General features: G+C 37.6%; 1 protein-coding gene across 1 annotated transcript; it reads right to left on the bottom strand.

Annotated features, from left to right (window-relative positions):
* Positions 1 to 20,044: 20,044 nt before the first annotated feature.
* Positions 20,045 to 20,530, bottom strand: LOC122735678 (centrin-2-like). Its single transcript, XM_043977412.1, has one exon. The coding sequence runs from the start codon at positions 20,507 to 20,509 to the stop codon at positions 20,045 to 20,047; it is 465 nt and encodes a 154-aa protein (XP_043833347.1). The 5' UTR covers positions 20,510 to 20,530.
* Between the last annotated feature and the right edge of the window lie 220 nt (positions 20,531 to 20,750).

The raw sequence follows: 20,750 nt of genomic DNA, 5'->3' as shown, positions 1-20,750 counted from the left end.
TTTAAAAGTTGCGCCCAGAGGCTAAATAACTTGCTTGGGATTACATAGCTAGCAGGTAACAGAAGGAGGGTTTGACTCCAAGTTTTCTTTCCTGACCTTAAGTCTAGTATTTGAACTATTGTTCCAAGCTGCCTTTTACTACAAGACAAATCTCTCCCATTTTCTTTTCTCAGGCCCTTGAGTAGACATGATAAAGATGTCAACATAGGGAAAGCAAAAATAAAGCTTAAGCCTTTATTAGTCAAATGTAAACATACTCATTTATCTATTTACATTAGTGAGTTTTGTATTAAGCAGTTGTAGAATATCTGAATTCTAGAAATTCACTGGTCTTCATAATTTTAGTCCTCCTCACTTTAATTTCCCAGATAATAGAATTAGCTCTTTGTCTTCATGTTGTATCACCTTATGTAATATTGACTGCCCTTTGTGAAGTAGAATGACCAAGGCAGAAAAAAATGCTGTTAAATTCCAGAAAGATTAATTAGATACTTACTACAATGACAAGCACAGGGTGCTGGTTTTCTGTGACTGATCTTTTTCAAATGAATCATAGTGAGCCAGATTTATTTTTTTTTTAATTGGACCAGTGATTTTGTCAATGTAAGGTACTACCAGTATGAAAACTCCCTCTACTAATACAGATCAATTCCTCTGTGAAACTTAAGAGTTTTATAGAATTGATAGGGGTACTAAAGTTAAGTCATTTCCTCAGAGTCACAAAACCAGTAGATATCAGAGTTGGTACTTGAAGCTAATACTTCCTAAATTCAAGGCAGGTTCACCCATTATTATCTTCCTGCCTCCCACTTGATTTCAAACATCCAAAATATCACATGTTGTTAGTCGGATTCATTTTTTGAGTTGTTATAGGCATTGTGGGAATATCATTGGATCTGGAGTCAAAGGACCTTAGATATAGTGCTAGTTCTTTTACTGTGTACCTATTTGACCTTGGACAAATTACAGAACTTCTGTCATCCCCAAGTTCTTTATCCACAAAATTCAAGGAATGGGCTAAATTATCTCTCTAGTCCTTTCTACTTCTAAATCTTATGATCCTGTGAACATGATAGGTTCTGAGTGGGACTTCATTATCTTAAAATTTTACATTTTCTAGATTGCCTAGAAGCCTAATTCTAATGATCATACTGTACCAGTAACTAATCACATCCAGGATTAATGAACATACTTTTAAAAATAATTTGAGGTCCATTTATGCTATTCCTATTAGAGCTTGATTTTGATGTTTTCCTCTATAGCTGAGGACACTGGTAATCTCCTTTGAGGAAAAAAAATGAAAAGAGAAATGTTCTCCAAACACACTAAAACAAAGGAATAACTCATTATAAAGAATATGATAAACCATACAATTAGAACACACATCTTTGAAGATTAATGTAATGAGAGCATTCAACAAGCATTTCTTTAACATTTAATATCTCATTATACTATCTAATGTTATTTCTTTTTCTTTTTTGGACAGTTACTAAACTAGGATAAGGGAATACTATAGTTATAGCTTACCTGGATTCTGCAAAAGCAATTGATAAAGAATCTCATTGATTTCTTGTGGGTGGGAAATTAATCAGATGATGATATATCTGGGGGGATTTGGAACTGGTTGAATAACCAATCTCAAAGTATTCATTAATGGTTCAATGAAATATTGGAAAGAAGTTTCCACTGATCTGTCCCATTGTTCTTTGTTTGACCCTATTTTGTTTTATTTTATTTTCCAGTAACTTGGATAAAGAAATAGGTGACATATTTATCAAATGTTCAAATGATATAATGCTGAGGAGGACTAACACACTAGGTGGTATAGTGGATAACTGACTATGCCTGGAGTTAGAATTACCTAAATTAAAATCCTATCTCAGACACTTATTAGTTGTGTGATCCTGGAAAAATCACTTACCCTCTGTCTCAGTTTCTTCATCAGTAAAATGGAGATTAAAAATAACATCACTCTCCCAGAGGTGTTGTGAGAATTAAATGAGAATATTTGTAAAGTGTTTTGCAAACCTTAAAACACTATATAAATACTAGTTATTATTAGTTTTAGTATTATTATTATTAAAAGATAGGATGAATTCGACAAAAAATTTGAAACTCAATAGGAACAAATATAAAATTTTAAACCTATGTTCAAAAAATCAACTTTACAAGTATAAAAGGGGGGAAAGCATTTTTGGACAGTGTTTTTTTCAGATAAAAATAGATGTGTAGTGTGTCACAAATTCAGTATAAATCAGCAGTGTGATATGGTAGCCCACCTTTGTGGTGAGGCTTCCAAAAAAAAAGAAAAAATATTAAATGTGTCTTGGGCTGCATTTTTAAATTTTTTTAATAGTTCAGTATTTTATTATTTTCCAGTGACATATAAGGATAGTTTTCAACATTGGTTTCATAGGATTTTAGTTACAAATTTTTCTCCCACCCTCTCTTCCCTCCCTCCTCCCCAAGACAGAAAGCAATCTAATATACATTATATAAGTGCAATCACATTAAACATATTTCTGTATTAGTCATACTGTGAAAGAAGAATCAGACCATAAGGGTAAAACCTCAAAAAAGAAGGAAAAAAAAAAACAACCCAAAAGTAGAAACAGTATGGTTCGATCTGTATTCATAAACCACAGTTCTTTTTTTCTAGATGTTGAGAACAGTTTCTATCATGAAGTTCTTTGAAATTGTTTTGAACCATTGCATTGCTAAAAAGAGCCAAGACTATCACAATTGTTCATCACACAATGTTGCTGTTACTGCGTACAATGTTCTCCTGGTTCTGTTCCTCTCAGTCAGCGTCAATTCATGTAAATCCTTCAAGGTTTCTCTGAACTCCACTTGCTCATCATTATTTCTTACATTGATTTTTTAAAACTTTGTGTTCTAAATTTTCTTCCTCCCTTCCTCCATCCTTGTCCCTCCCTATGAAATCCTTCAATTAAATATAAGTCATACATGTGCAGTTATGGAAAACATCTTTTCATTAGTCAGGTTGTGAAAGAAAATAGACAAAATACCTCTAGAAAGAGGGCGCAGTGGATAGAGCACTGGCCCTGGAGTCAGGAGTACCTGAGTTCAAATCTGGCCTCAGACACTTAACACTTACTAGCTGTGTGACCCTGGGCAAGTCACTTAACCCCAATTGCCTCACTCAAAAACAAACAAACAAACAAACAAACAAAAAAAGATGAGCCAACAAATAAAATTATACTTCAATCTGTATTTAGATACCATCAGTTCTTTCTCTGTTCATGATTTGCATTTTTCATACATCCTTCTGATATCTTGCTCATCATTTCTTTAACAGTTACTATTGCTAACTGTATTACCCTCCATCTTATTCCCTCCCCTTGATATTTACTCGATATTCTATCTTTCTTCACCCTATCACTCTTGAAAGTGTTTTGCTTTTTACTGCACCCTCCCCTAATCTGGCCTTCTTTCCATTGCCTCTCCCACCCTTCCCCTCCCACTTTCTGTTAGGGCACAATGTATTATAATACATTGTAATACTCACTTGAGTGTGTATGTAATTCCCTCTTTGAGCCAATTCTGATGAGAAAGGTTCACTCACTCCCCCACTCCTTCCCCAACTTCCCCTCCATTCCATAAGCTTTTTCTTTTATGTGAGCTACTTTTCCCCAGTCCACCTCTCCCTTTCCCTTTCTTCCAGAGCATTCCTCTTACCCCTTAACTTTATTTTGAAGATATCATCATGGGTCAGCTGGGTGACATAGTGGACAAAGCACCAGCCCCAGACCCAGGAAGCCCTGAGTCCATATCTGGCCCCACACATAAACCACCCCACCCTGCCTGCCCCACAAAAACAAGGATAAACAAAAAATAAATGTTTTATAAATATCATACCTTCAAATTCAATTCATACCTATGCCCTCTGTCTAAATATATTCCTTTCAGCTCTTGGGCTGCATTGAGTAGAAGAGGGGTCAGCTAGGTGGTACAGTGGATAAAGCATTGGCCCTGGATTCAGGAGGACCTGAGTTCAAATTCAGCCTTAAACACTTGACACTTACTAGCTGTGTGACCCTGGGCAAGTCACTTAACCCTCATTGCCTCACAACCCCACCCCCCCACCAAAGTAGAATAGCTTCTAGAAATAATTTTTTTTTTCTCAACAAACCTTTATTTCATTTTCCATTTACATGTAAGGGCAGTTTTCAACATTCATTTTCATAAGATTTAGAGTTCCAAATTTTTCTCCCTCCCTCCCTCCCTTTCCTCCCTTCTCCATAAGATCGAAATCGGGTTATATATGTACAATCCACAAGTGTTCTTTTTATCAGTTCTTTCTATAGCAGTGCATAGTATGCTTCCTCATTAGTTCCTTGGGATTGTCCTGGATCATTGTACTGCTGAGAGTAGCTAAGTCATTCACAATTACTCATTGAACAATACTGCTGTCACTACGCACAATATCCTCTCAGCTCTGCTCACTTCACCATACATCGATGTTCATTAGTCTTTCAAGGTTTTTCGGGGATCATCCTGTTTGTCATTTCCTGTAGCACAAGTCCATTCCACTACAATCATATAACACAGCTTTTTCCATCATTCCTCAATTGATGGATATTCCCTTTATTCTCAATTCTTAGCCTCCACCAAGAGTTGCTATAAATATTTTTTGTACAATTTTTCCCCCTTTTCTCTTTTTCATGATTACTATTGTTAACTATTTCCCTTCCATCCTATTCCTTTCCCCATGATATTTATTCTATTATCCATCTTCTTTCATCCTATTACTCTTCAAAAGGGATTTGCTTCTGTCTGTCCCCTCCCCCACTCTGCCCTTCCTTCTTTTGCCCCTCTCTATCCCCTTCCCCTCCTATTTTCCTGCAGGGTTATAGAGATTACTCTACCCAATTCAGTGTGTACATTAGTTGCTCCTTGAGCCAATTCTAATGAGATTGAGGTCTTTGAGTCAATTTTGAGGAGTGTTAGGCTCATTTACTGCCCAGATTAAATAGATTACTCCACCCAGTTGTGTGTGTGTGTGTGTGTGTGTGTGTGTTAGTCCCTCCTTGAGGCAGCTCTGATGAGTTTAAGATCTTTGAGTCTTTTCTGATGAGTGTAAAATTCATTTACTGCCCTGCTCCTCTCCCATCTCTTCCCCCACTCCATAAGCCTTTTTCTGTTACTATCATGTAGGATTTTGCTTCTGCCCTTCCCCCTCCCCCAATGAATTCCCTTCACCCCTCAATTTAATTCTAAAGGTGTTATCATCTAGCTAAGTGACACAGTGGACAAATCATCACCCCTGGACCCAGGGGGATCCCAGCCAAAACCCAGCCTCAGACACAAGACAGTTGCCCACTGTACGACCCCAGGTATGTCCCCCAGCTCCATTTTTTTTTTTTATGGTTCTCTAGGGTCTTGTATTTGAAAGTCAAATTTGCCATTCATTTCAGGTCTTTTCATCACAAATATCTGAAAGTCTTCTTTTTCATTAAAGTCCCATTTTTTCCGCTGAAAGATAATGCTGAGTTTTGCTGGGTAGGTGATTCTTGGTTGTAATCCCATTTCCTTTGCCCTTTGGAATATCATATTCCAGGCCCTCTGGTCCTTTAATGTAGAAGCTACTAGATCTTGTGCTATCCTGACTGGGGCTCCACAGTACTTGAATTCTTTCTTTTTTTTTTTTTTTAGTGAGGCAATTGGGGTTAAGTGACTTGCCCAGGGTCACACAGCTAGTAAGTGTTAAGTGTCTGAGACCGGATTTGAACTCAGGTACTCCTGACCCCAGGGCCTGTGCTTTATCCACTGCACCACCTAGCTGCCCCGAATTCTTTCTTTTTGGCAGCTTGCAATATTTTCTCCTTGACCTGAGAGCTCTGGAATTTGGATATAATATTCCTAGGAGTTTTCCTTTTGGGATGTCTTTCTGAAGGTGATTGGTGGATTCTTTCAATTTCTATTTTAGCTTCTTCTTCTAGAATTTCAGGGCAATTTTCCCTGAGAATATCTTAGAAGATGGTGTCTAAGCTCTTTCCTTGATCATGGTTTTCAGGTAGACCAATAATTTTCAAATTATCTCTCCTGAACCTATTTTCCAGGTCAGCTGTTTTCCCCAGAAGATATTTCACATTGCCCTCTATTTTTTTATTCATTTGGATTTGCTTTATTGTGTCTTGGTTTCTCATAAAGTCACTGGCTTCCATTTGTTCAATCCTAATTCTTAGGCAATTATTTTCATCAGAGAGCTTTTGTACCTCCTTTTCCATTTGACTTTTCAAGCTGTTGACTTTTTTCTCATGTCTTTCCTGCATCACCCTCATTTCTCTTTCCATTTTTTCCTCTACTTCTCTAATTTTATCTTCAAAGTCCTTTTTGAGCACCTCTATGGCCTGAGACCAGTTCGTATTTTTCTTGGAAGCTTTAGATATAGGGGCCCTGATGTTGGCATCTTCCTCTGAGAGTGCCCCTTGGTCTTCCTTGTCACTGAAGAAACTTTCTATGGTCTTCACCTTTCTCTGTCAGCTCATCTTGCCTTTCTTTTACTAGACTTTTAGCTCCTTAAAGTGGGGCACTGTTTCCAGGCTGCAGTATCCCAAGCTTAAGAAGTCCCAGGTGGTATGATTTAAGGAGAATCAGGTTCTTCCCTCACCCAGTCTGTTTCCTGGTCCTAGATGACCCCAGACCAACTTGCCAATCAACCAGCTTTGTGTGTTGTGGTTGTTAGCTCAGACGAGCCTGTGCCCTTCCCCCACCTGGGCCACTTCTACTCGAGCCTACCTCTTGGTACTCAGCAGGGGTGTAAAATCCAAGTTCTGCCTTAGCACCAGCATAGACCCCTGTAGTCTCTCCCCTGCCCAGGGTTCAGCCCACTCACCAGACTGTGAGCTTAGTTCCAGATGACACTGGTGCTTCAGCTGATTCAGAGGCTCTGGGGGTCTCCTCTGGTGAGGACTTCCTGAGACTGGATCTGTGTCAGGGTGACTGTGGGGTTGAGCCCGACTCCTGTATCAGCACAGCAGCTCCCTCTTTCTGACCTTCCAAGCTGTTCTTGGTTAGAAGATGATTTCAGCACATTCTTCAGTGAGTTTTGCTGCTTTAGGCATTTTCCTATGACCTTATTTGAATGTTTTTTGGAGTGATCATGTCAGCTTCTAGAAATAAAAAAGGTGACAGTCTCTGTAGTTTGCCACAGTTAGACCACATTTATAGCATTGGGGTTAGTTCTGAAGACCACTGTAGGAAAAAAATTGATAAGCTGCAGAGTACCCATATTGGAGCAACTGGCATGAGAAAGATCAGGAGAAATAATGAGATGTTTAGTACTGAGGAGAGAAGATTCAGTTGAAAGAAAAAAATGGAGGGGAAAGTTGTGATCAAGACTTTAAAGTACTATCATGTGGAAGAGGGATTAGACCTGTTCTATTTGGGCCCTGAGGTTAAAAAGAAGAACCAATATATGGAAGTTGCAAAAAGGGAAACTTAGGGGAACAGCTAGGTGGAACACTGGATAAAGCACTGGCCCTGGATTCAGGAGGACTTGAGTCCAAATCTGGCCTTAGACTTTTGACACTAGCTGTGTGACCCTGGGCAAGTCACTTAATCCTCATTGCCCTACAAAAAAACAAAAACAAAACAAAAAGGGAAACTTAGATTTGATATCAGCAAAATTTATCAATTAGTTGTTCAAAAATAGGATGTTTTGCCTCAAGTGGTGGGTTCCTCCTTTCAAGACTAGATATGGCTGTGGAATGTGGCGGGGAGGGTCCCCTTTCTACCATAAAATTATGCAATTCTATGGTTTTATGATTCTGCTTAGTTCTGAGAGAAAAACAAAGATAAGTCTCATTCATTCTGCACTCCTCAAGCTTATGGTATAGTAGGATGAAAGAATATGTACATAAATAATTAAGACATTAAAATTCTTCTTCCATTCCGACTCAGTGCTAAACATCTTCAGTGACTGTGGTAAACACTTTTGGTAAATGCATCAATCAATCTGTTGACAAACATTTATTATATGCCAAGCATTTTGCTAGGTACTAGGGAGACAAAAACAACAATAAAACAATCCTTGCCCTCAAGAAGTTCACATTATTTAGCAGGAAATAAGATACCTCCTTGTAATTAAATGCAAATATATGTAAAATAAATATAAGACCTTCAGGGGATGGAAGCAGTAGGCACTAAGGGATTACTCATTTGATATTTATAGTAAAAGAGGAATTCCCCATGAGAACAGTAAATTTTTTCACATGTCCCTATGTATAGATAATTTTTTACTTAACAATACTGAGTCTTGGAACTTTTACAGAACTTCCTAAGGGAAATCTATTATCAGTCAAAAGTGTTTTCTGTGTCAATAACTAGGCCAAAGAATGCCTATAGTTCAGATTGTATTATGCAGTTGGATGGAGAACCACAGAAGTACATAATCTTGGTCAAACTTTGCACATGGACAGTGAATTAGACCCAGATTTGAATGGACCCACAGGACCCCAAGATTCTCCCCAAAACATCTTTTAAAAAAATAATGATATTCTAGGAATCCTACATGACTATTACAATACCATGAATAATCAAATGCAGCAAACTCCGAACACGAGATTCTGGGTGACTCAAAAGCTTATGCTGAGTATAAGAGAAATATGTTGGGTACAAGCTCATTGAAATAGTATACAAAGGAAGAATCACACAAATAGTGGCATAAGTGATGTCACCAGAAAAATATATAACCAGTCTGTCAAACAACAAGCATGTATTAAGGGCTTACTATTTTCTAGGCATTATGCTAAGCACTGGGGATACAAGGAAAGGCCAAAAACATAGTCCCTTCTCTCAAGAGGCTCTGAGTCTAATTGGGGAGAGAATATGAAAACAATTATGCAGAATCAAGATATATAAAGAATGTATTTAGAATAACCAACAAAGAGAGGGCACTAGAATTAAAGGGGATAGACTTCCTGTAAAAGAATTGATTTTAGCTGGGACTTGAAGGAATTGAAGGAAGCCATGAGACAGAGATGAGGAGGGAGAGCATTCCAGACATGACAGGGTGGCCAGTAAAAAGAACTCAGAGTCAGGAGATGGAGTATCAGAAAAAAAAAAATACCAGTCATACAACAAGGGCAAGGGAAACCCAATGGATAGTCCATGGGTTCTATCTGTATCCACTGTAACCTTCGACAAATCACTGAACTGCTCTGAATGTGTTCCTATGAAAAGTTGTTACATCTTCTAATAGTACATATTGCAACACATCTATTACCCATCTTGTGTCCTTTTTTCTTTTTTTTTTGTTTTTTGTTTTTTTGTTTTTGGTTTTTTTGCAGGGCAATGAGGGTTAAGAGACTTACCCAGGGTCACACAGTTAGTAAGTGTCAAGTGTCTGAGGCTGTATTTGAACTCAGGTCCTCCTGAATCCAGAACTAATGCTTTATCCACTGTGGCACCTAGTTGCCCCCCCACCCCATTTTTTAACCATATCCTCCGGCAAATCCTATATCCTTGGTTCACCTAATATAGGATCATAGATTTAAAGCTGAAAAGGGACTTCAGAGGTCACTGTCCAGCCCCTTCCATTTACAGATGAGGAACTGGGGTCAAGGAAGATTAAGTAACTTGTCCAGTGTCTCCAAGCTGAGATTGCAGCTGAGGTCCTTCAATTCCAAATTAATTTCTCTCCATTTTGTCTCCTTAAAGATCAAATTTATCTAATTGCAAATTAGAATAAGATAAGTATATGAAAAGTACTGTGAGATGAGATGAGGATGAGTTTTTCTAAGAGTCATCCCTGCTCCCTTACCTGTATCTTCTAGCCTATGTTATTTGCATAAGAAACTTTCTGTCTGTATACTTTTGAAAAAGTCAGTCTCTTTAGGTGTATGCACACTAAATACTGTGTAAACACCTAAAGAATGCACATATGTATGTGTGTATATCTCTATCTTTATACACATATATGTGCATATATGAAATGAATGAAAAAATATATAAAATAAATGATTAAATGAAAAAATATACATATATGTATATATGTAAATTGGTTTTCAATCATTTCCCCTCACTGCACATTTTAAACACTGCTGTAAATAGCAGCAATCAAATGTAAAGAAACTACTTTTATCAAAGGAATATTAAGTTAATTAAGACCTGAAGTTATAGACCAAATGTGTCAAACTCACAGCCCACAGGTCCCAAGCAGCAGCAAAACTCAAGTATAGCCAACCAGGCTTAAAATGCAATTGTAAATAAACAAAAATACAATACAACATAGATAACGCTAATCTTCGGTTGCCTTGGTCAATATGCTACCTGTTGGGATGTTTCTATATGAGTTTGATCCCCCCCCCCAAAGACAATTTTGCCATTCTACAAATGTCAATCCTTCTTCGAGACATCAAAACAATAATAAATATCCTGACTCAATTCATGAAATTTGCTATCAAAGGCAATGTTTGCATAATGTAAATTAACCATACCCAAGGCAATTAAAATGGACCATTAATCTGGTTAGCTTGAAGACAGTGGAAAATAAAGGCTTACATTTCCTAGTCAAACTAACTTGGACTAACTGAATTTCACAGTTCATTCTAATTTACCGTCATTATATAGATAGCTTCCAACTGGTCTGAAGATCTGGATTACAAAGAGAAGAAAGATGACCCATTCCAAAAACTTGCTACATTTGTCAGCTATAATTGAAATAGGAATCATAAAGATGTGGGTTTGTATCATCTTGGGGGTGTATGAAGAAATGTGTCCTTTGTTTAAAATATTCTTTCCAACAAGAGTAAAGCTACTAATTAAATCCCTTTTGTTTGAGAATACAATTTTCAGCTCTACTCCTAAGAGTATGCTATTCTTCTTTTTTGAGAAGCAGTGCAGGATTGAAGAGACAGATGGGAGCTGAAGGAAAATTTCAGTTAAGAACATGGGATGAAATATTAGGAAATAGGGTCGGATTTTTCTCATTCATTCCCAAGCTGGGCTCGGTGATTCTGTCTATAATGAATGTGCATCTAAACTTAGAATAATTAAAGTTCTCACAGTCATGGAAGCACCTCTGGGTGACCACATGAAAGTGCAGAGGAAAGGTGGTTAAGGAGAAAACCGTCTTTTGACTTCCTTTTGTCTGCATAGCCAGTTCTAGTATGCTAAACTGAGTTATCTATCCCTTGTCTTATGGGTATTAAGTCAAATATTTTTGTCAGAGGAGTAAACCAAGCTATCTCTTTCACAAAGCATTTCACAACTTTAGTAAAATAAATAAGGATTATTTATCTGTTATTTACTTTTTGTATAGTAAAAGTCTGGAATCTTTGATCTTCCTGTCAGTGGCTGCTTTGTTTCTTTATTCTTGTCATCAGTAAGGCAAGAACTTCCATTAATTTTATCTCTTCCTTCCTATTCCTACTTAGAAGTCTCAGCCTATGTCTAGTATCTGTCACAGATACTTTTTTTTTGGCCTTTTAAAATTTTTTAATATATTCTAAAACTGAGGCAAACCTCTCTAAAATGGAATTTAGATCTCTCATTCCCCAAAGGGGAAGACCAGAGAACTCAAAGGCCAGTTCTCCAGAGAACACAAAAATTCTTTAAATTTAAATCCCCAAAGGGAAGGAAAACAAGAAAGACAATGCCTATAAAATTAGAGGTTCTTATTAAGCAGGGAAGAAAAATGTAACATGCTTCATAGATACTATTCAGCCTAAGATAAATAGGATACCAGATAGTAAATTTTGAGTTTATATAGATTTTAAACACTATTTCTCAGGCTTGAAAAGGTCCTCAATGATGGGAAAAGAGATATTAAAAACCATCCCTTAATCCCTTCCCACAAAAGTGAACAGTTATCTATTGTGCCCTGAGTTATATCTAGTAGGGAAACTTGGAAGATGGGAGGGGATGAGGTGATTGTTTGTCTTTCATTCTTAAAGAGGACTATGACATCATGTGATGTCATGACTTGTAGTGGATTGGATATAAGTGAGGAAGGGCTTGTGCAAGGCCACTGACCTCACATCCAGGGCCATCTCCAGTTATCCTGATGTATAAGACAATTGGGGTTATGTGTCTTGCCCAGGGTCATACACCTACTAAATGTCTGAGGTGAGATTTGAAATTGCGTCCTTCTGACTCCAGGACCAGTGCTTTATCTACTGCACCACCTAACTGCCCCTAAGAGGTGAGCTAAAAAAGGGTATGAAGACAGGGTTGCAGGGTAGGGGATACAGAATGTATTTGTAGGTCTAGTCCACTTATTTTTTATACTGAAAGGGTTCCTCTCTTGTCTCATTGAGGAGACAGGCACAGATGAGAACCTCTGTCATTGCACAAGAGTCACAGTTGCCAGAGGGGTGGCAATCTTTCAAGAAGTCTTTCTTCTCCTGGCCAACCATCCTTGGAATGCAGATAGTGGTACCATAGTTGGCCATGCCATGCCAGCAGAGAACTCATTGATGTTATATGTCTCATGGAAACTGTTACCTCTAGATTGGTTCTTGAAAACATTCCTCTTTCTTTTTTTTTTTGTTTGTTTGTTTGGTTGGTTGGTTTTTTTGTGAGGCAATTGGGGTTAAGTGACTTGCCCAGGGTCACACAGCCAGTAAGTGTTAAGTGTCTGAGGCCGGATTTGAACTCAGGTCCTCCTGAATCCAGGGCCAGTGCTCTATCCACTGTGCCACCTAGCTGCCCCTAAACATTCCTCTTTCAAAGAATTACTCATCCACACATTCCAATCAGAATTTAAGTAAAAGTTTTTATTATTTAGCACATAGAGGTATGGCCAGGAGAAGAAGTCTAAATTCAATTCCCAGGGAGGTACAGGTTTATGGCATGTTAATGTAAAGAATTAATTGTTATTTTAGGTTTTTATGATCCCATCCTTTGGCTAGAATTTTTTAAAAAAACAACCTTGGTGCACGCACTGGCCTCTGGGGCTCCGCAAATGACATGGTGCTCCACCCACTGGTTTTAGCCATCGCCATGGTACTGGCACCTCACGTCATCACCACTCACGGACCCTACATGGGCCTAGCAAAATTATAATGATTGGAAGCCTAGTGAGGGCAGTCATGTGACTGTCAGAGCGGCCATCCAATTGGCTGGGGGCTCTCTGGGGTTTGCTGGGAAGGAGGTAGGAGATTCACCATTCTAGCTGGAAGGTGGAAGGTAACAGGATGCTGCTGTGTATTCTCAGCTGATTCCTGGGCGGTAGTGTTATTCAGGTTGTATAATTTCCCTTTCCCCATTTTATTTCCTTTCCCTTGATCCTACTGATCCTGTTTGTGTTTTGTTTTTAAGTTCGTTCTTGTTCAATAAATCCTGCTCTGTTTTGAGGGAGGCTGCTGATCTCCTTCCTTTCCCCAATATTGTGGCGAGCCGCTTAGCTAAGACTTCCGAATTAAAAATTGGTCCCCACATTTCTTAATGAAGACAGCCATAGAGGTATGGCTGGGAGAAGTATAACTTCAACTCCCAGAACAAAAGAAAAGGTGACAATTTTATAGAGGTGAGAACGGGGTGGGGGTAGAGATCTAAGACTGAAAAGTTACAGCAGTTTGAAAATAACGATGTTAGCTATTTAGATATATGAATAATAAAAAATTCCACATTTCTAACTTGAGATTATTGTCACTACCTTGTCCTAATCACATAGCAAACATGACTGGATCCAAACTAAAATCATGTTGTAAATTCAATGGGCCCAGCTTTCTGGGTGTCCCTGATATGACTGCTTTATTATCTGTTTGACCAACCACGACCTGATTAATCAACTATTTTGCTTCTCCAAGGAAAGAGTAATCTCTAACTGAACCCAGAAAGCTGATCAACTGCATTTCTACATGGTCATAGTGTTCCCCTCAGGGCCAAGGCAACTCTAACTGGACCCAGGCCTATCAGGTTGCTACTACAGAAATCTTTGGATGATAAGCATTATCCAAACATTCTTTGGGGTTCATAGGCTTGGATGTGGTACTGGTGTCATTTACTTAGTCTCTTGATGGCTTCTTTGTACTTTAAACCATTCTGATCTCTTGTGACCTTGATACTTAAGTTAGTCTGGCAACCAGACCTATTCCACTTCACAGGAATTGGCTTGGGATCCTTCCTTTGATATTTTTGTTCAAGAGAGAATTGAATGAGATGGCCTTGTTGAAAGCTATCTTGGGCCTGAAAGCAAGTAGGAAGGAGAGGCCAAAGGTGAGAGCACAGGACTAGCCCTTAGATGTCTGGCTGACTGGCTAGCTGGGCTGATTAGAGGCTCTAGCAGGTGACCATGGAAATATCACTTGTGATGGCAGTGGCTGTAGATGAGATGGCAACTTCCATTTTCAGTGCTACCCACTGAGACAAGTTAACACAACAAGTTGTGGACAGTTAAACATAAAAAATCTGATAGTTATCTATATTCCAGAGTCCTGTTAAGGAGCCTTCAGGTAAGACAGCTGCAAATGTTGTCTCCAGGAAGGAAATTACCCAAGGTTACAGAATGTGTCAGTGATAGGAGGATAAAAGGTTACAAAATGTGTCAGTGATAGGAGGATAAATGAAAGGCTCCTAAATCAGACTCCATTTTTATCATGAGATCAGTTTGAAATAGCTGTAGTAATTATCAAAAAAGTCTAGGAATAAACTGTTTACAAAAATTTTTTACCTAAGGAGGTTAAAATGAGTAAATATTTAAAATTAGAAGACATTATTCAATGGGTAGTCTAATAAATAACCCTATATGGCTTACTCAGCTTTTTCATAGTGCAGTATTTATGAAATAGTGAACTGAGTATAAAATAGCTATGAAATTCAACAGTTTCAACAGTAATGCTCTTACCTCATACTTTCTACTACCCACTTTAAAATTCTGACAATATTCTATACTTTTACCATCACCTACTTGACTGAAAGACATAGAAATTGTATGAGCCTACATTTTGAATTGAATTGAGGGCAGTATCCCTCAATTCAAAATTGTTTACTATTTAAATAAAAAAGGTTTTATTTAGTAGAGCAAAACACTTTAAAACCTTTTCTCTGCTGTTCTAACAAGGTATACCATACATATATCAAAAACCTACAAGATGGAGGCAGCTAGGTGGCGCAGTGGATAGAGCACTGGATTCAGGAGGACCTGAGTTCAAATCCAGCCTCAGACACTTGACACTTACTAGCTGTGTGACCCTGGGCAAGTCACTTAAGCCCAATTGCCTCACCAAAAAAACAAAAAAACAAAAAAACAAAAAAAACCCAAAAAACCCTACAAGATTCCTTGAAATATATAACAGCAGAGGTAACCTTGAACCGCATTTCTGGCACTGTTGTGGAAGTGATCCAATTAAAAAAAAAAGTAGAAGAGGGGTTCTCTATAGACCATGGGTTCTGTGGTAAAAAGTGAAAGTTGTTAACAGTCGGTTAATGCTCTAGTATCCAATTTTAAATCTCACAGTTCATAATTGTGGCTGTGTGTGTGTGTTGGACATGACTGTTACAGAAGTCTATGGACCTCATGTTTTTAAATGCACAAAATAAAATACAAATATTACAAATGTACTATTATTTGTTCTGACCTTATCCTCTCAGGGCCAATATTGCTACATTTTCCCTCCAGTTTCCACTGGACCCTGAAGGATTTGGAGCATCTCTGCAATCCCACTAACTGTGCTGGAAAATGAGATACCAACTGTCTCATTTTAGGTATCCAGTGACAAGAATCCCAATTCCATTTAACCACTTAACATAAGGTTGCTTTTACAAAGGAATATTTCCTTCAAAGATATAGCCAGAAACAAGTATAAACATTTTCTCAACACATTGGAAGTATAATCCCTTTTATACTACCTGGAGTGGGGTGTGAATTAGATGCACAATTTACCCCAATTCCTGCATAGCATTATTCCTTCAACCGGTGCTCACTCCTGGACTAACTATAATATTTGACTTCGATTCATGGATTCTGAGATACTTGTGGCTCATGTTCTTAGTCCAGATTGGAGACTACAGTCGTTGCACTTAGAATGGAAAAGGTCTATTAAGGTCAAAATATCCAAGTCTATTTTTCATAATCTATATGGGTTGTGGGGGAATAAAAACCTACAGCCCTTCCCCTTATAGGATTTTTATCTAAAATGATGCGATTGGTGAGGGAGTTTTCTCACTGTAAATGCAGCAAAAGCCTGCTTTCTCCAATGGGAGAAAGAGCCACCTCCCAACTATGAGGTAGTCTGAATACAACAACCTACAGAATGTTCACACATGCTCCAGTCTGTGGTAACAACTCCTATCTTCCTCACTATCCTACATTACTATTCTGAGTCTGTTTGACTTGTTTTTAAACTTCTTTGCTTTTATTTGTGAATGGTGATCCCAGACTTTCATTTGAAGTGTCCTATGCATTGTAGAGAACCAATGAAAAAAAATTGGGTACTTTGTGTATTTTTTAAATAAGGCAGAGTGTTCACTACTTAGAAAGTAAATAGTACCAACACATAACAGGCCATTGGAAATTAGGAGGTAGCATTAAGCTGCCCATGATGAGACACTTGGTGGTAGGTGATTACACACCAATTAGAAAAAAGCCATGGATTAAAACTACTCTTAGAGTTAACCAGTAAAGAGGACCTTGTAGCAAAAACAGCAGAAAATTCATATAGTTACATCTTCTCTTCCAAGTAGGGGTGAGGAAAAATTATTTTATTCAATGAATGAAATGTGAACCATCTCATAGTTATCAAAACAAGCCTTTGTAGCTTAAAAACTAAGAAATGCTTATTTATTTTTTATATTACTATTAAGTAAATACTCTAGTTTTGTTGTTGGTGTTGCCTTTGGATAATATTAAATGCCATTTTCACTTGGTGATCTGGCCTGGATGGAGGAAAAAGCATTTGCCAGGATGAGACTACATGAAAATATCCTAGAATTGGCTAGAGCGGATGGCACCATAAACCATTCCAAGAATTACCGTATCAGCGTATTTTCAGGCAAAGTAAAGAAGTTGTTATGCTACTTTCTTCTAAGAGCTGAGTTGGTGAAAGTCAAGTAAGGGTAGGGGGAAGAAATGATCTGGGCTAGTAACCTACAGGCAAATTACCTAGTCCTTCTATAGCATTCACCTGAATTTGGCAAGGGCATGACAGAGGCATAGTGATTGAAAAAACCAACACCTTAAAAAAATTCTTTGTTCCTGCTCAACTGTCAATAACACTTGATTTTTGCTTTAAGATGTGATATGTGAATGTATGAAAGAAGAGGGCCAGACAAAATGGTAGGCAAAACTCTAGCCTATCCTGAAACCTAGTATGCTCTTAGTGAAGAACTAAAACCTTTAACAGGGTACGTTTATCTAGAACTATAATGTTCTTTAGAAAACCTATGACTGAATCAGATTTACACAAATATAAGTATCTCTAGATAGATTAAAGGGGAGGGAAATCCAACCCCTGTGGATGGTAGTGGTGTCTCAAAAAATGGAAACACAAGGAATCTTCATAACTAAAAATCCACTTATGTTCACCTGCAAAAAGAGAAGAGAAGCATTTCTATATCTGATCCTATATTATAAAGCAACAATCAACCAACTTATCTGGGACTGGTTTAAAAAAAACAGAAGTAGATCAATAGAACAAACTAGATAAGGGAGAATCAGATAATAGAACTCAATAGGAAATTTTTAAGCCATGTAAAAACCAAAGATATAAAATGTATTTTAATAAACCCATATACATGAATTACTTAATAAAGAACTCCTTATGTGACAAGAACTGCAGGGAAAACCAAACAGGAATATGAAATTCCACTTAGTCCAATATCTTATACCATATTACACAATAAATTTGAAATTAATACAAGACAACTCCACTTCCCTAGTCACAAGGAGAGGTTTTCTTAACCAAACAATGTACAATGTATAGAGGTAATTATATAAGATATAATAATTTTTATTTCATCACATTGAAAAACTTCTGGACAAACAAAACTAATGTATCTGGGACAAGAAGGAAAGTGGTTGAAGGTGAAAAAGATCTTTGTCAGATTTCTTGTAATTGAGATTGGCATCTAACATAGACAACTAACACACATATATACACATACATATATATATATATATATATATAATACACACATACATATGTGGACATAACAAACAGTTCTCAAAAGGGCTGCAAATTGTTAAAAACCATATGATGAACTAATTTATAATGAAATGAGCAGAACCAGGAGAACACTGTCTACAGTAATCAAAATATTGTTCAATGAAGAACTGTGAATAACTTACCTATTTTCAGCAATACAATGATCCAAAACAAGTCCAAAGGATTAACGATGAAGCATACTGGCCACCTCCAAAGAAAGAATTGATGTTGATTGAACACAGATGGAAGCATGTTATTTTTCATTCTTTTTTTCATTTTCCTTTTGAGTTTTCTCATACAAAAGGGCCATTATAGGTTATACATGTGCAATTATGTAAAACATTACCATATCTGATTGCTTACTCACTCAGGGATGGGGAAGGGGAAGGAGGGATAAAATTTGGAACTCAAAACTTTAAATTAAAATGCTTATTAATAAATAGGAAGAAAAGGTTAAAAAATGTGAATGCTTTAAACCACTGAGAAAAATGTAAATAAAAAAAATTCTAAAGTTTCCCCTCACATCCAGCAAATTGGCAAAAATAACAAAAGACAGGAATAATCAAAATCAGGATTTGTAGAGATAGGCACACTAATGTATTGTTGATGAAGCTATTAATCAGAACAAGTGTTTTGGAAAACAATTTAGAATAATGCAAATAAAATTACTAAATGTCCATACCCTTTGTTTTAATGATTATGCTAATAGGCTTATACCCAAGGACATAACTGATAAGAAAGTACATATGTTCACCAAAACAATCATAGCCGCACTTTTTTTGTGGCATCAAAGAACTAGAAATAAAATAGATACCCATTATCTAGGGAATGGCTAAGTAAAGTATAGTAATTTAATTGCAATGGAACATTACTGTATTAAAAGAAATAATAAATATGATGAATACATAGAAAAATATGAAATCTGATACAGATTAAAGCAGAGCCAATAAAATGAGAGAGAATGAATACAATACAAATAGAATAATAGACACAAAACCCTGTAAATTTATGTTTTGAAATTACCAAAAAAAGAAAAGAAAAAAGAAAAAACAGGCATGGGGCTTCAGGGAAACTGGACAGCAGTAAGGAAGAAATTCAGCTTTAGTCCAACACCTTATACTATATTACACAATAAATTCAATATGGATACAAGACTTGAATGTTAAGCTCATACCCTAAAACATTAGAAGTGGATCATTGGGGCAGCTAGGTGGCGCAGTGTATAGAGTACTGGCCCTGGATCCAGGAGGACCTGAGTTCAAATCAAGCCTCAGACACTTGATACTTACTAGCTTCATGATCCTGGGCAAGTCACTTAACCCCAATTGCCTCACCAAAAAAAAAAAAAAAAAAAAAAGAAGTGGATCATTAGCCACAATATACTAATGTTGAAGTGGAACAGTTTTTGGACAGAGATTTAGCTGTATTCATTCTTAAATTTGTTATTTAAATTGGGGGGGGGGGGTTTAACTGATAAACTTAAAGGCTTTCCCACACCCTGAAAAAAGAAAATTTAAAAAAAAAGTGAGTCATACCTTTCACAGATATGGGTAGGAAAGATTTAATTTATTTTTAACACTGTATCTCACTATCTTGCCAGGCTGCAAGTGCAACTCACAGGGTGGTCCCACTCTGAAATAGAGATATGAAAAGGCACCTCCCCATTCCTTCGCAGATGTGAGAGGGTCTCATTTGTGAAACATTGCATTTAGAATTTTGGATTTTTAGAAATATATTGATCGATTTTTCTGTTTTTTTTTTCTTTCCCCTTTTTTCTTTTTTTCTTTTTTTTCCTTAAATTATTTGTTACATGAAATGGATCCCTGAGGGGGAAAAGTGAGAAGGGAAGGATACAGGGGAAAATTTAGGCCATGTAAAAACCAAAACTGTCGATGAAAATTTATTTTTAAAAGATGAGGTAGAAACTGTCTTCAAAAAGTCCTGGACTTTTTGATGACACGCAGGAACTCTTCTTCATCGACTCCCCCATCTCTATCTAGATCAGCTACATCAATCATTTCCTGCAGTTCCTCATCACTGACATTTTCCCCTAGGTCAAAGGCCACACGTTTTAAGTTTTTGAGGGTGATTTTTCCAGTGTTATCATCATCAAAAAGAGTAAAAGCCTTCTGAATTTCTTCCTCAACATCCCTTTCTGCCATTTTTTTGGTCATCAGAGCCAAGAAATTAATGAAATTGATTTTGCCTGTCCCCTCCTTGTCAACTTCACATCTCAGTTTCTTGATCTCTTCTTTCTCAGTTTGGAAACCCAGAGCTCTCATAGCCACCCGGAGCTCCCTAACATCAATTGTCCCCGTTCCAGTTTTATCAAAGAGATTGAATGCCTCCATAATTTCTTTTTTCTGTTCCTCTTTGAGATTGTATTCGGATCCCATACTGTTACTCTGCAAGGCGGGACTCAAATTTGGCTTCTGGGTGTTACCGGCCTCATCCGGACTGGAGGACCGGTCATCCAGGTCCCGTCACCCTGGGAGGGAATGTGCAGCAGTCGGGAGGAGGACTGGCCTGGCAACACGCTGGAACCGCTAACTGAGGCCGGGACTGAAGAGCCTGGCAACGGGCTAAGAGGCGAGCCAAGCAACGGGAGCAGGGAGTTCAGTTCGCCCAGCCAAGGTT

This window comes from Dromiciops gliroides, chromosome 1 (genome assembly GCF_019393635.1).
Source record: "Dromiciops gliroides isolate mDroGli1 chromosome 1, mDroGli1.pri, whole genome shotgun sequence".
Classification (NCBI taxonomy): domain Eukaryota; kingdom Metazoa; phylum Chordata; class Mammalia; order Microbiotheria; family Microbiotheriidae; genus Dromiciops; species Dromiciops gliroides.
The sequence above is the reverse complement of the archived record's forward strand: the minus strand, read 5'-3'. Positions and strand labels throughout refer to the sequence as shown.